At 45.4% G+C, this 14,217-nt stretch overlaps 1 protein-coding gene across 3 annotated transcripts in view; it reads left to right on the top strand.

Annotated features, from left to right (window-relative positions):
• The first annotated feature begins 5,482 nt into the window (after positions 1-5,482).
• The window catches only part of Sp3 (Sp3 transcription factor), a 47,514-nt gene continuing 38,779 nt past the window's right edge, over positions 5,483-14,217 (top strand). The window contains exons 1-3 of one of the 3 annotated variants that reach the window (XM_075984886.1): positions 5,483-5,681; positions 6,300-6,436; positions 6,929-7,078. In XM_075984886.1, coding sequence (XP_075841001.1) covers positions 5,675-5,681; positions 6,300-6,436; positions 6,929-7,078 — 294 coding nt within the window. In that variant the 5' untranslated portion in view covers positions 5,483-5,674. The remainder of the gene's footprint in view (positions 5,682-6,299; positions 6,437-6,928; positions 7,079-14,217) is intronic. The other 2 variants (XM_075984884.1, XM_075984885.1) reach the window with 2 other exon arrangements.

Here is a 14,217-nt window from a genome sequence, read left to right on the forward strand (position 1 = left end):
GAGCTAGTTCCAGGACAGGCTCCAAAGCCACAGAGAAACCCTGTCTCGAAAAACTAAAAAAAAAAAAAAAAAAAAAAAAAAAGAAGACTTGCTGGGAGTTTAAAGTCTTGTCCCAGTTGCCAGGAACACAAGGGACCCTGGAGCAGGATACCGACAGTCGAGTGTGGAACAGTGAGGGATTATGAGGGCTGTCCTTGATAGGACCCACGAAGGAGCTGGAGCTAGGAAAAGGGAAAGGAGCCGAATGGCAGATGTAGAAGACACAGGGCAGGGAAGTGCAGATCCGGCTAGGGCCAAGCCGGCCTTCCTGCCTTTCAGCAGTGCTGGCTGACGCTCAGTGGGGGAGAGGAATGGGAGAGTTCTTCATCGAAGCATTTGGTCTGTCTGATTATTTTTGTTGTTTATTTATTTATTTTTTTGAGACAGGGTTTCTCTGTGTAACAGTCCTTGCTGTCCTGGAACTAGATCTTGTAGACCAGGCTGGTCTTGAACACACGGAGATCCACCCGTCTCTGCTCCCGAGTGCTGGGATTAAAGGCGTGCGCCACCACTCCTTTGATTTGTTTTGTGGTGTGGGAAACTGAATGCAGGACCCTGTGAACGTCAGTCCACCAGGGAGTATTACACATTTTGTGACTTCTGCAGACTCCATTTCCTGAGGGTAAGAGCCTTGCAGGGTTTTGCAGAACAGGGGGCAATAAATTTTGTGCTTTTAGCAAACAAGTAATTAAGAGAGATTATAAAGGAAACTTGCCAGTACCACATGGCTTCTGCTAGCGGGAAAGCTGGGGAAGACTGTCAAACCTGACTCCTGCCTGGAATTCTGGATAAAAAAATGAGGGCACCATTGTTGGAGACAGTGTCCAAAGGGAAGGCAGAGCTGTGTTTGCAGACAGGTTAGGAGCTCAGTTGTGAACATTTGCAGTTTGAGACTAAGTGAGACATTCAAGAGGAATTTATGGAGCCTCAGGTACGGGAACTCAGGTGATAGCAGAAAACTAAAGATAAGAGGTAGGACCTTAGTTGAGAGGTGGTGGCTGGGGTTGCAGGAGTGCTGATCTTGCTGAGAAAAGCCCAAGGACCCAAGAGCTGCATCTGGAGTGGTATTCACGTGTAGGGCCGGAAGAGGGCCGATACTCAAAGCAGTTCTGTCCAGTATGTTAGCCCTTGACCACGGGCAGCCATTTAAGTTTGCATTCATTAAAATAAAATAACTTAATTGCCCAGCCACACTGATCATATTTCAAGCACTAATGGCTGCGTGTGGTTAGTGGTTGCTGTAAGGAACAGATAGGAAGCATTTTCACTGCCCTAGATTGTGTTTGTGCATGCGCGCACGCGTGTTCGTGTGTGTTTAAATTAGACTGTGTGGCTAAAATGGAGAAATATTCATTTGAGAGAAAACCAGAAAGCAGATGAGGTTGAAGGAGGAGAGTACTCAGGAGGAAGTGTTTAGTGCTGAATGTTGAAACTGGTGTCAGGAAGGCAAGCTCTCAAGAGCACGCGTAAGGAAAACTCAGACCACTCCAGAGGCAACCCCGCCGCCCCACGGAGGGGTCACATATAGGTGACGGGGACTGAACAAGGGGTCTCTGACAAATTCAGCAAGCACGTGGCCACTGAGATAACCGGCCTGCCCTCTTCACTTCTTATTTTGAGATAGTTTCATTGTGTAGCCCAGCAGGCTAGTTTGAGATTCTCCTGCCTCAGCATGCCAACAGCTGGGATTTCAAGAATGTACTAGCACGCCTGGCCTACATGGAGTGTTTTAAAGGCAAGAAACTTGTTCATGTCCGGAACAAACAGCCAAAAGGGCTGTGAGCACGGCAAAGTCTCCTGAGTCTGTGCCCTGGTCTCCTCCTCTTAGCTTTGCTTCCAAACCCTCCTCCCTATGGGCCATGGCTGTCCTCTGGTAGCCTGCCCACACATCGGAAGCCATCTCCCAGATGCTCCATCTTTATGGTCCTTGCTTTAGTCCGGTTCTCTGGTGACTAAGGCTGGAGCCCCGAGTCATGAGTCACTCCCGTACTGGTCAGTCAAGGCATGCTTGTTCCACTGCCTTTACAGGTACTCATTTAAAAGGTTTGCTTTAAGTTGAAGACGATGACACAATATTTCAGACAACACAGTGTGAAGAGCGTAACTGAAGTAAAACTTGACAGCACCTGGGAAATCCATTCAAATCTCATTTTCCTTACATTTTCTTTTCATATTTACTTATCTATGGTGTTTTTGGGAGGGCCTGAGTGCTACAGCATGCGTGTCACAGTGAGGGGACAACTTGTGGGGGAGACTTCTTCTGTCATGTGGGTTCCTGTGACCAACCTTATGCTGTCAGGATTGGCCACAAGCCCTTCTGATCTGCTAAGTCATCTCTGTCTGGTCCTCATTTTCCTCTTCAAACATTTAAGACTTAGCATCTGTCATCCCCGCCAGGAATGTTACAGTGAGTTTCTGTTTCGGTGCCACTTCTGTTGCTGTGACACAATGCCCTGACCTTAGCGGAGGAAAGCTCCCTTCAGTTTAGAATTCTACCTTACAGTCCTTTCTAGAGGGGGGAGGTCAAGCAAGGAATTCAGCCTATCGCGTGGCGTACACGGAGAGAAATGAAGGCTCACAAAACTTGGTCTACTGTCTCCACAATCCAGGACTCAGACCTAGGGGATGACGCCACCTGTGGTGGGCTGGATCTTCCCCACAATTAAGACAGCCCCTGACAGACACAGGCCGACCTGACCTGGACAGTCCTCACTGAGACTCTTTTCAGGTGATTATAGATTGTGTCAATGCGACAACTAAAACCAACAGCTACCATATTATTTATATCCACGGATGGTCACAACTTGGTGTGTTTTAAAACTTACGCTTCTGTAACTAGCCCCCCCTCCCCACACTGCTTTTTAAAAGTGATTCCAAGTTCTACATCTTCTGAACCGAACCAACTCACTGGTATAGATGAAAAAAGAAAAACCAAGAGGCCACTTAAACATGCCCAGCTGTCCAGAGAGCACTGACATTTTCAGCTAGATATGGTAAGACTAACCGCTGATCATGACTTCATATTTCACTGTTCAGTGCAGTGCCTTACAGTCCCAGCTTGGTTTCCTCGTCTTTTCTTGGAGTTGTAGCTGATGTCATTACTGAGTTTTGTCCTAGTCTACAGAGGAATAAGGTGATCTGGTTTTGTTTCTTGGCCAGGAATAGCTCATGAAAATCTTGAGAGAAAACATGACAAGAAACTGGGCCAAGGCATGAGGATGGGAGAAAACAGATCTGTTTTGAGATTTATTCATGATATTTATACTTTTAAATTTTTATTTAATGACTATACCAAAACATATTACTCCATTGTGATTATACTATATTAGTTACTACATGTTTTATATGTACATGTATGTTTTGCATACAGTTTGAATGTGTCTGTACTAGTTAAGAAAAAAGTAAACTTTCAAGACACCATAGTCTATAATAGTGGGGTGGTGGTGGCGCATGCCTTTAATCCCAGCACTCAGGATGCAGAGGCAGGTGGATCTCTGAGTTTGAGTCCAGCCTGGCCTACTACAGATTGAGTTCGAGGACAGCCAGGGCTACGCAGAGAAACCTTGTCTGGAGAAATCAACCCCTCCTCCCGGAAAAAAAAAAAGATAGCCTATAACAGTAACTCTTTCCGATGTGGTTGGAGTTTGTTGAAGCTCACCGTAGTCTTGAGTGATGCTTTTGCTAAAGTGCATTCTTTAGAAGCTATGTATCAAAATAGCCAGTGTGGGTTATTGTTTTTGTGATCTAAAGAGATTGTTCATTCACAACACAATGGAGAATATGTCATTGTCAGCATTAAAAATATCAGAAAATGTCTGAAATGTTCTTTTTAGAGCATCCAGGTCAGGATAAAGTTACGAGTCTGTGACTCCCATTAACTTGGGTTTCATCTATACCTTGCTCTTCCATCCATCCATCCCTCCAATCAGTCCATTTTTTTCTCCAAAAAATTAGGTGTAAAAGTGTACTATTTATACCATTCAATTTAAAAAGCAATACTTCTAGTGAAATATAGGAACACAGGAAACTACTGTTAGAAGAAATGAATCCTATTCTTGGACTTAGAATTTCAAATTTTGTTTTTGCATGTCTGCACATGTGTGTGCTTTAAGGACAAGTCGTTGGTAAGATTTTGCATAGTAAGCACAGGTTTGCTAGTCTATGAGCACAGATAACAAATATGAGTCTTCTGGAACTGAGATGCATTTTTTTTGCAAATGAAATTTTTTTTAAGTTAGTGCATTAGTTTAGATGTTTCGTCTTCACAATATCACAAAATATAACTACAATAATTGGAAGGTTAGTTCTAACTTGAGACAGACTTCTAATAAATGGAGTATTGTGGACAGTGTTTCTTCCTCTTGAATTTAACCTTTTAGCAAATGTATCCAAAGGTACATAGGCAGCTATGTCTCTTGTTGGCAGAGCACACAGAGAACCTGAGCATTTTTCTCCTGAATGACAGCAAGTCATTAAGGATGTCAAAGGAAGGAGTGTTAACCTAAATCACTAAGTGAAAAAGTGTACCTAAATGCTCCCAAGGGGGAAGGGCACTTTAGTGAGATTTACTATTTTAACAAATGTTGGCAATTGTTGACTTGCTTTCTCAGGAGGATTAAGCAGCAAAACAATTTGAAAAGGTGATTGTGCTTCATTAAGTATAATATAGCTAAGCCTGTTTTTGTATCACGGGCCAGAATTAAAACTCTTTTCCCTTAAGAAGAGACTTGAGATACCTTTTTGCAATAAGCGCCTGCCTCTAGGGTCCATAAAAGATGGTTGGAAACCAGGGGCTAAAGGGGGTCTGAAGGGGGGAAGGGAAGGCGATGGATCCGACAGTGGATTGAATGTGTGTGAAAAAGTCCTCCTACAGCCTCGGAGGGGGTGTCTCCCCCAATACCAGCTCCCTCCCCCAGGGCTCATGGGGCGGGTCCGGTTTGCTCAGTAGCAGCGGCGACCGCAGCAGCAGCCTTGGGGCTGAGCGGCGGTGGCCTCCTGGCAGCGCCGGCAAGAGGCAGCTCCGAGAGCCCAGGCCCTGGGGAGATCCAGCTCAGGCGGCTGCCAGGATGGAGGAAACGTCGAGCGGAGCCGGAGCCACCGGGGACGGACTTCCTCCCCAGCTCAGCTCCCCGACAGCTTGGCGAGGCCTGATCCGAGGGCCGGCGAGTAGAGGAGGCTTGTGCCTCGGGCCTGGCGGCAGCGGCGGCCGAGGAACAACACGGGCACGGCGGGGTAAACGCGCGAGCCGGGGCCGCTCTCAGGAACCTACAGCGCCACGGCCGCTCATTGTCTCTCCCCTTCCACCCGGGGGCAAACAGGAAGCCCGCCGCCTGGCCGAGCGACGGACGGGCGCCGGGACCAATGAGCGCAGCCGACGGCGAGCGTGGCGGCAAATGAGCGCCGGGAAGAGGGGCGGAACTTCCGGGCGGGCTGTCACCCTCTTCCCCCCTTTTGGGCTGGAGGCTCCACCTTTTGTGTTTCCCGCACAGTCAATCAAAATAGGAAAAAAAAAATCCCCGGACCGCTCGGGCCGTGTCCGCCGCCGCTTCCCGCATCCTCTCCCGCCGCCGCCGCCTTCGCTTCTCACCATGTGTAAGGCGGCGGGGAGCCCCGCCTGAGGTGTCCTAAACACACTATGACCGGTACGTAAGAGCCGTGCGAGAGCAACCCTCGCTGCCTCCGCCGCTGCCGCCCACAGCCAGCCCGGGGCCGCCACCGCCGGCTCCCGGCCCCGAGCGTGCGGACCGAGTGTCTGTGGAGGCGCAAAGCCGCACTCGCCGTCTCCTCCCTTCCTTCCCCTTCCCCGCCAGCCAGCGTCCAGCCCTCCAGCCCCCACCAGCAGCGCTGAGCGCCCCGGCGGCTTTGGGCCGGGCCGGCCCCGCTCCCGCCGGGAGCGCATCCCCCTGTGTGCGGGCGCGGGCGGCGGGCGGGCGTGTGTGTGAGTGACTGACGGTGCGAGAGCGGCGAGCGCCGCGGAGGGAAAGGGGAGGAGAGGAGAGAGGAGAGGAGAGGGGGCAGGGGCAGCGCGGGGAGGAGGAGGAGGGAACGAGGAGGAGGAGGGTTACAGCCGCGGCGGGCGGGGGCAGCAGGAGGGGAGGAGGGAGCGCGCCGCCGCGGCCGCGGGCCCGGGCCCGGGGGGAGGGGAGGGGAAAGGGGCCGGGGACCCGGCTGGCGCTAATGTGGCCGCGGCCCGCGGGCCCCCCTCCCTCCCCGCACCCGCCTTCCTCCCCGCCCCATCCCCCCCCGCGCTGTGCCTGCAGCTCCCGAAAAGCCTGTGAAACAAGAGGAAATGGCTGCCTTGGACGTGGACAGCGGCGGCGGCGGCCATGCAGAGTATCTGCAGCAACAGCAGCAGCAACAGCAGCAGCACGGAAACGGCGCGGCAGCGGCGGCCCAGGTGAGGAGCGGCTGAGCGCGGCCCGGCTCCCCGCGCGCCGCTTTCTCCTCCCCTCGCCCTCCCTCCTTCCCTCCCTCCCTCCCGCGCGCGCCCGCCCCTCCCCCGCCCCGGGAGCTGCCCGCCCGAGGCGCCAACGCTCCGACCCCGCCCGCGCGCCCCCGCCCGCCGCCTTTTTTTCTTTTTTTTTCTCTCTTGTGCGTGTGTTAAGTGTGCAAGCGTGCGCGCCCTCCCGGGTGGGATCGGGGCGGAGGGGGAGGCCCGGCGCGCTGCCGTCCGCCGCGGGGCCGCCGAGCGGGCCGAGCGCGGGGAGAGGCGCCGCCGACCCGGAGGAGGAGGAGGAGGAGGAGGAGGAGGAGGAGGAGAGCGCGGGCCCGGCCGGCGCGGCGCGGAGCGGAGAGGCGCGGAGCGAGCCGCACTTCCTGTGCGAGCGGGCCCGGCCCTAACCGCCACCCCCTCCCTGTCTTCCTCTCTGAACCCGCCCATCGCGGGTAGGACACCCAGCCGTCACCGCTCGCTCTGCTGGCCGCTACCTGCAGCAAGATAGGGCCGCCATCGCCGGGCGACGACGACGAGGAGGCGGCCGCAGCCGCCGCCGCCGCCGGGGCCCCCGCTGCCGCCGCTACCGCTGCCGCCGCCGGAGCGGTAAGTCCCGCGCGCACGGCCCGCCCCCGCCGAGGCCCCGCGCCCGCCATCCCGGGCCCGCCCGCCCGCCCTCCCGCCCAGAGGCCTCCCGCCGCCGCGCGCTCGCCCGCCAGCCCGCCACGCGCGGCCTCCCCGGCCCCGCCGCGCTTTCCTGCCCGCTCGCGTCCCGGCTGGGAGCCCAGGCCGGCCCGCGCTTCCCGGAGGTTGTCACGGCGGCATCGAGCGCAAAATTCTAAACAAAATGAAGTCTGGGAGGGAGGCGGTGGGGGGTGGGCACGGGACTCCAAAATGGATGTTGGAGGAATTGGGCTCGGGGCTCGCAAACTCGCTCGCTCGCAGCACTGCCTGTGCAGGCTCGGAGCCTATCGGCCATGGGTAGAATCAGCTCCAGAGGCTGGGGCTCGAGTTTCCAGAGTTTTTCAATCTTGGGATGGTTTGCTGAAGTTCCCTGATCTTGGCTAGTGTAGGCCGTAGATCATTTAAAGAGCATGTTTTATACGGAGGGACGAACACTTTCCATTAGTTTTTTTTTTTAACCTGACCATTCACAATTCGTGGCTTTTTCAGTCTGTTACAACTTAGCACCAGTTTTTCCTGAGTAGGGTTAAGTGAAACAGTTGGAGGCTATGGAAATTTAAAAGTTAAAAATTGGCTAGAATATAGGTCTTAGAAACAAAAAGCACGTGAGAGTCATTTTGTTTATATGCATGTTAGTGCACTCCATTCTTAGAGTGGAATATGGTTGGCAAAATTGAAATTTATGACTACTCTGATTAGGATGTGTTGGGGTTCTTTTGGAAATTTTAGAATATCTAGGGCATGGAGAGGAGCTGGAAGTCTTACGTGAAGACTGTTTAGAATAGATGCTGTAGGCAACGTGAGTTTTACATTTGTGTGGATCATTGCTTTTTTTTAAGCCTAAGGTGAACACACTTCTCGAGACTAGATTTTTTTAGAGGTGGGTTATAAGAATCGATTTATGTAGTGGCAGTTTGGATTGTCACTGTTGGAAAAGTTTGCTATTGCTAATTTTTACACTATGTTAGTAAATAGATAATTTTAGTCTTATACTATGGACATTGGGAGTGTTTTTAATGTCTTGTACTTTTTAAAGCAGATTAAAATGTAAAAAGCTTTTCAGAAAATTAGTTTTAAACAAACATAGGCAGATTAGCAAACTTTTAAAGTAAGTTATAGTACCTCCCAGTCCCAAAATGTCAGAATAAGTGTATTGGTTACTTTTGTAAGCCACTACAGAAGTAAAATTGAAAAACAGACTTTAATATTTTAAATACAGCAAGACTTTTCTTGTAACTACCAAAGTCTAGAAATGCTTTACAGACGGGGGAGGGGAATGGTGGCAAGAAGACTAGGGGTAAAAACATGTATTTTAGTCTCATTCAGGATTTAGCAATATTTCCTTGCTTTAAGATTCTCTGAAGTATCAGGTCACTACCAAGAACACATTTCCTGCCAGATGAGCATGAATAATCTGAGCTCATTAACAGTAATAATATTATGAAAATTTAGTTTTGCTAGAGAACCCCCAAACTTGGCTTTTTTTTGTGTGTGTGCATGTTTGGTACTTGATCAGTCTCAGAGTTTTTTCAATTTCTCATTTTGAGCAAAGTTGGAAAAAACTGAGCTGAATGTTGAATAAGCTGAAAAACATGAGCTCTCTGTGTATTTTTGTCTAAACATTAATGGAAAATGAAAGTTAATTTCCACCTTAAAAGTGATTCAAAATTTTTTGGAACATTTTAGAGAATAAACTAATTCAAATGAATTCATTGGGATACTTGCCACATTTAAAGCTATATTGTGATAAATATGTCTTCAGTACTCTTAGATTACTGGAGATCACTGGAGGACTATAGTGTCTTGAGAGTTGCATTAAAAAGCTGTGGAATATTTTCAGATTTATATCAAAACTGGAAGTGCTGAATCAGAGTTAACTTAAACCCTTCACCCAGTTCCCCCCATGCTTCCATTACTTCGGCACATTTCTCTGCTCTGAGACAGCACTGATGTATTGCTGAGAGAGTGCAGATCTTATTTGAGTTCTGCCAGTTTTTCCATTAATGTCCATTTTCTGATCTAGGTTCTAATCGAAGATAGCTAGCAAATGTGTCTAAAGTCAAGTGCAGATGTTGAACCTAATGCCAGTTTAGCTTGGTATTTCAAGATGAAAACTACTAAAGACTTGTTTAAATATTATTTTGAGTTTGGAACTTGTTATAAGAGAGTATCCTGCCAAGGGTGTTTGTGCAGCTAAAGATTAGACAGTCGCAGTTCCACCTGTAATGTCCTCTAGCATGGACATCCAAAGACGCTAAAACAAGGCTCCTTTGTTTGCATTGCTAATACTTAGGAAGTATGAAATCTCTGCATATATTCAATTAACTTGTCCAATTTATATGCTTGAACTTACTTCATTTGTACTTAGTAAAATAAACTATACAAGCAAACCTTATGAAAATCACTGTTTAAGTTACAGATTTAGTGTTCATGAGTTTTGCAGGTAAATGCTGACACATTTCTAGTAGGCTCTTTTGCCCTTAAGACCTACAGGGCTGGGATTTAGCTTAGGGACAGGGACAGGGCTTGCCTAGCACTTGCAAAGCCTTGCCTTCCTTTTCTCCCTCCTCCCCCACCCCCACCCGCATTGGGGTTGGGGAAGACCCTACAGTGTCATTGAAGTTGGAGTTCTAATTGAAGTTTTTCTTGAATATCTGCCCAAGAATGTTATGTTTTACTACACCTTAATTCCACACTTGTTCTGGTTTTTATAAAGCCACTTACGGGGTCTGAGAAATTAATGGCATTGAGAGTTTCTTTTCCTTTTCCACTGCTACAATCTAAGAAGACAGATCCTGTTTTTTGTTTGTTTTGTTTTGTTTTCCTTCAATCTTTCTGTCATTTTTATGCCCTGTTCCATTGGAGAGTGCCCTTGTCATGAATTGCTATAGCAACATCATTGGGAGTGCCATCACCCCCCAGGGCTTCTGTAGGCTATGGTCCTTTTTACCTTGTGTGTGAAAATACACACTTTTTTTTTTTTTTTTTTTTTTTTGTTTTTCGAGACAGGGTTTCTCTGTAGCTTTGGAGCCTGTCCTGGAACTAGCTCTGTAGACCAGGCTGGCCTCGAACTCACAGAGATCCGCCTGCCTCTGCCTCCCCAGTGCTGGGATTAAAGGTGTGCGCCACCACCGCCCGGCAAAATACACATTTCTTAAATGCCAACTTTGATATTAGATAATGTTTTCTTTGTTTTTAATTTCTAGTAAGAATCTTAGAGTGACTGAAAAAATGGCTTAGTTTTACTAGGAAACTTCCGTGGAGCTTTACCTGACACCTAAAGCAGCCCAAGCCCCACTGTGTCTTCACCTACTGCTTCCCCTTGTTTCTGCAGAGCTTCCGGTCACTGTCTTTGGTATTAGGTGGATTTATTACTTTTCCATTGGGTATTTAATGTACTTGATCTTTTTCCTTGGTATGTTGATAGAACTTGCATGAAGGAAAGGGCTTCAGACTTTGTAGATTTTGAGCTATCTAGAACTTGCTCATAGTGGAATTGCATAAATAGGTTTAAAATTGTTTTATAGTTTCTTGGCCACTAATATCTCAAAGTCAGTTTTACTAGTGATTTTTTTCATTCTATATACACTTCCTATAATTTTCTTTTGAGTGATTTGAAACTAATACATTTATTCAGAAAGTGTAAATTGATCTTACTTTGTTCCAGGTGTCTAATGGATGTTTTTTAAGTCTGATAACATAGTTTTAATAATTAATGATAACTTGAAATTACATAATGCTTTGCATATGTGTGTGTGTACGTGTGTGCACATACAGAGTTTGTTTTCCTTGTCCCCTTTTTAGACATTTTTGATATATAGCCCCAGTGGGCCTCCTGCCAAGTTGTTTGGTTTATAGGTATAAGCCACTGACCTAGCCCTAATACTTTCTTAAAAGTGCTTTTCACTTTAGGATTATTCACAAAAGTCTTAATTTATCGTTTTATGTTTGATGTAAGTCTACCCCTTCATTTAACTGAGTTTACTGTGGGAAGTTGGTCCAGTAGTTTACTTAGGTCTGACGAGGTGACATAGATAGTATTTAGGTGGACTTGACACTTGAGTAGCTGTGTTTATTTTCAAGGAACTTGTTGACTAGAAAGCTGTTCACTAATGATTAAATATATCCTTTATTACTCTTGTGAGAAATTATCAATCAGTATGTCATACATTTGTCATTTTATTTTGAAAACAAATGGACAAAGTAACAGCTTTGTAAAACTAGCTTATGATAGTATAAAGTACTGTATTTCTCTATAACTCTAAGAATATTTGTGGATTTAGTGTAAAGTACTGTATTCCTCTATAACAATATTTGTGGATTTAGTATAAAGTACTGTATTTCTCTATAACTACGAATATTTGTGAATTTCATACAAGCTAAAAATTTGACAGTTAATTCTCAATTGAACAATAACTTAAGATGATGAATGGATTTTATTTTATGCAGATAAAATAGACTAAATTTCAGTTTTCTTAAAATGCTGAGAGACTGAAATAAAACATTGTATTGTAATGTTAGAAAAGATTACTTATGGTTATAATTTCAGTTCCAAGTCAAAATTGAACCAAAAGTGACTTCAGTGCCTGATCCTTGATATAAATGTTGAAGACTAGCTTTAAGTGTGTTTTAGTTCAGGCCTGGAGATTTCTAGTGGGTCCGGTTTCTTCATTTATTTTCTTCTGCATTTATTTCAGTCTCCTTCATTGGGCCTTTAGTTTATCTCTATAAAATACAGATGTGATTGCATCAATCACTTGCTTATAAACCTTTTATAGTTCTCATTTACTATCTACAGGATAAAGTCCAAACGATTTAGCATGATCTACAAAGCCATTTACAAGTCTTGACAGAAGTGTCTGCTTGTATTTCCCATTGCTTTTGTCTATGAATATAAGCCTTTTCTGGACCCTCTCTTGAACTCCTAAGGTTTCTTTCTGTCTTGTGGATTTTATTGTCTGTACTTCTATTTATTAATGCCTCTAACTGACCAAAGTAAAATTTTATATGTTAATGACTTAATTATCTTTAGTATGGACAGTCCCCACCTCCTACCCCCCATCTTCTGTGTTCTCACATTGTGTTTTGATTAGTGGTTAGTATATTCCACTTTTCACATTATATTAGTATATGTGTCTATGTTTGCTTGAATAGAGTTGTGACCATTTGTAGACAAATTTTATTTTGCTTGTACATGCTTGTTTCATCTTCACAAATATGCTGAAATGTTTGCATTAAATCAAAGATGAGCTGTAGTTTATTCTTTGGAATAGACTTTTCAACTATGAAAATTGAGTATTGGATTTCTTAGTGTCTCACTATAGTCTCAGAATTGGTGACTGTAAAAAAAATTAAAATAAGTAACCGTTGTAAAGTTTGTGAAGATGCTAGTGTCAGTTACAAACTAGGCTGGCCTCTCAAGCAGTACTTCATAGGAAGTAGATACGCTGTTCCTTGATGCTCAGTCATATTTGACATTATTGGGCAAGCTATATTTGTATATTTTCATTGTTCGGTGACATACAGTGTTATTAAATCAAAATGGATCTGGAATAAGTGAGGTAGTAATGGCTTTATTTTGATGGTAAGAAGGATATATAGGGTCCTTTTCCCAATGTTTTTATGACTGGTCTTAGTACACTTAGTATACTTTACTCCTAGTCATTTAGTGAGGGCTAGTATAACAGTATTTGAGAAGGGGTTGGGATCTAGTGGTAGGTGTTTCCCCTTAGTATTAAATACACTGTCTCTTGTATTTCTTATCTATGAAGTGTAAATGCTAATAACAGTACCACAGGATTGCTTTAATAGTGTGGAACTATGGTACCTGGCATATGAAAGAAAACTTCATATGTCAGATTCTGCCTCACCCCCCTTTAAAAAAATCTGCTCTTTAACCTTGTTATGTAGGATTTTTTGCATTGTTTGTCTACATTAGCATTTTTCTAATGCTAAATCTATAAACCATGGGGATGATTCTTGAGTGTTACAGAATGTAAAACGTATATGCTTCATGTTGCAATTTTAGGGTATTAGGTGCAGCCACATTGTTTATTATCCAGCATTTAGCTAGTATTAAAACTCTGTGGACTTGACTTCTGTGTAGTCACAGGACAATCACTTTTCCTCATTAAGTGTTGTTTTTGTTTGTTTGAGACAAGGCCTTACTCACAGCCTGGGCGGGCCTTGGATTCCACATGACCCTCCTGCTTCCCCGATGCTGGGATTGTGGGTAGGAGTCTTATTAACATTACCCAGATGCTATGTGTTTTTTGTTTTGTTTTTTGAAGGTTTCATCTCCCTGCACCCCTAGTAGTTGTTTATATATCTATATAGATATAGATAGTATATATAGTATATAGTAGTTACTGATAATATGTATGTATATACACACACATATATATAAATAAAATTTGGTGGTTTAAACATCATAAAATTGTGGCTTTTTAAGATTTATAACATAGCAATAATACATAGATTTACTCTTCTAATGCAGATAGCTTGGTAACTAACACTATGCAGTTTGTGTATATCTATCTATTTCCCCCATCCCCCCAGTGGTACCTGATATGAAGGTTTTTGTTGTTGTTTGTTTTTTTGCTTGTTTTTTTTTTTTTAAAGTCTTGCTATATAGCCCAGGCTTGCTTCACCTTTTTTTTTTTTTTCCTTTTTCTTTCTTTTTCCAAATTGGTTCCAAGTGCTGGGATTGAAGGCGTGCACCATCAACGCTCAGTGCCCAAGCTAGACCTAAACTTGAGGCAGGCATCTGCTTCAGCCTCCTGAGTGTTGACATCACAGTTGTTCTATCCTGTCTCCCTCCCTTAAAACAGGGTTTCCCTGCAGTCTCCCGAAACACTCTGGAGACCAGGCTGGCTGGTCTTGAACTCATATCCCACTTGCCTCTGCCTCCCGAATGCCAGGATTAAAGGTGTGCCTCACTATTACCTGGCTTATTTAAGTATTTTTAGTGGGTTGAATACTCTTTGCACTCTGTTCTGTTCATAATCTTGCCTACACCCCTTTATTTGTACAGCTTAAAGATATAGATGAGTGCTTAAAAG

Source organism: Microtus pennsylvanicus, chromosome 9 (genome assembly GCF_037038515.1).
Source record: "Microtus pennsylvanicus isolate mMicPen1 chromosome 9, mMicPen1.hap1, whole genome shotgun sequence".
Lineage (NCBI taxonomy): Eukaryota > Metazoa > Chordata > Mammalia > Rodentia > Cricetidae > Microtus > Microtus pennsylvanicus.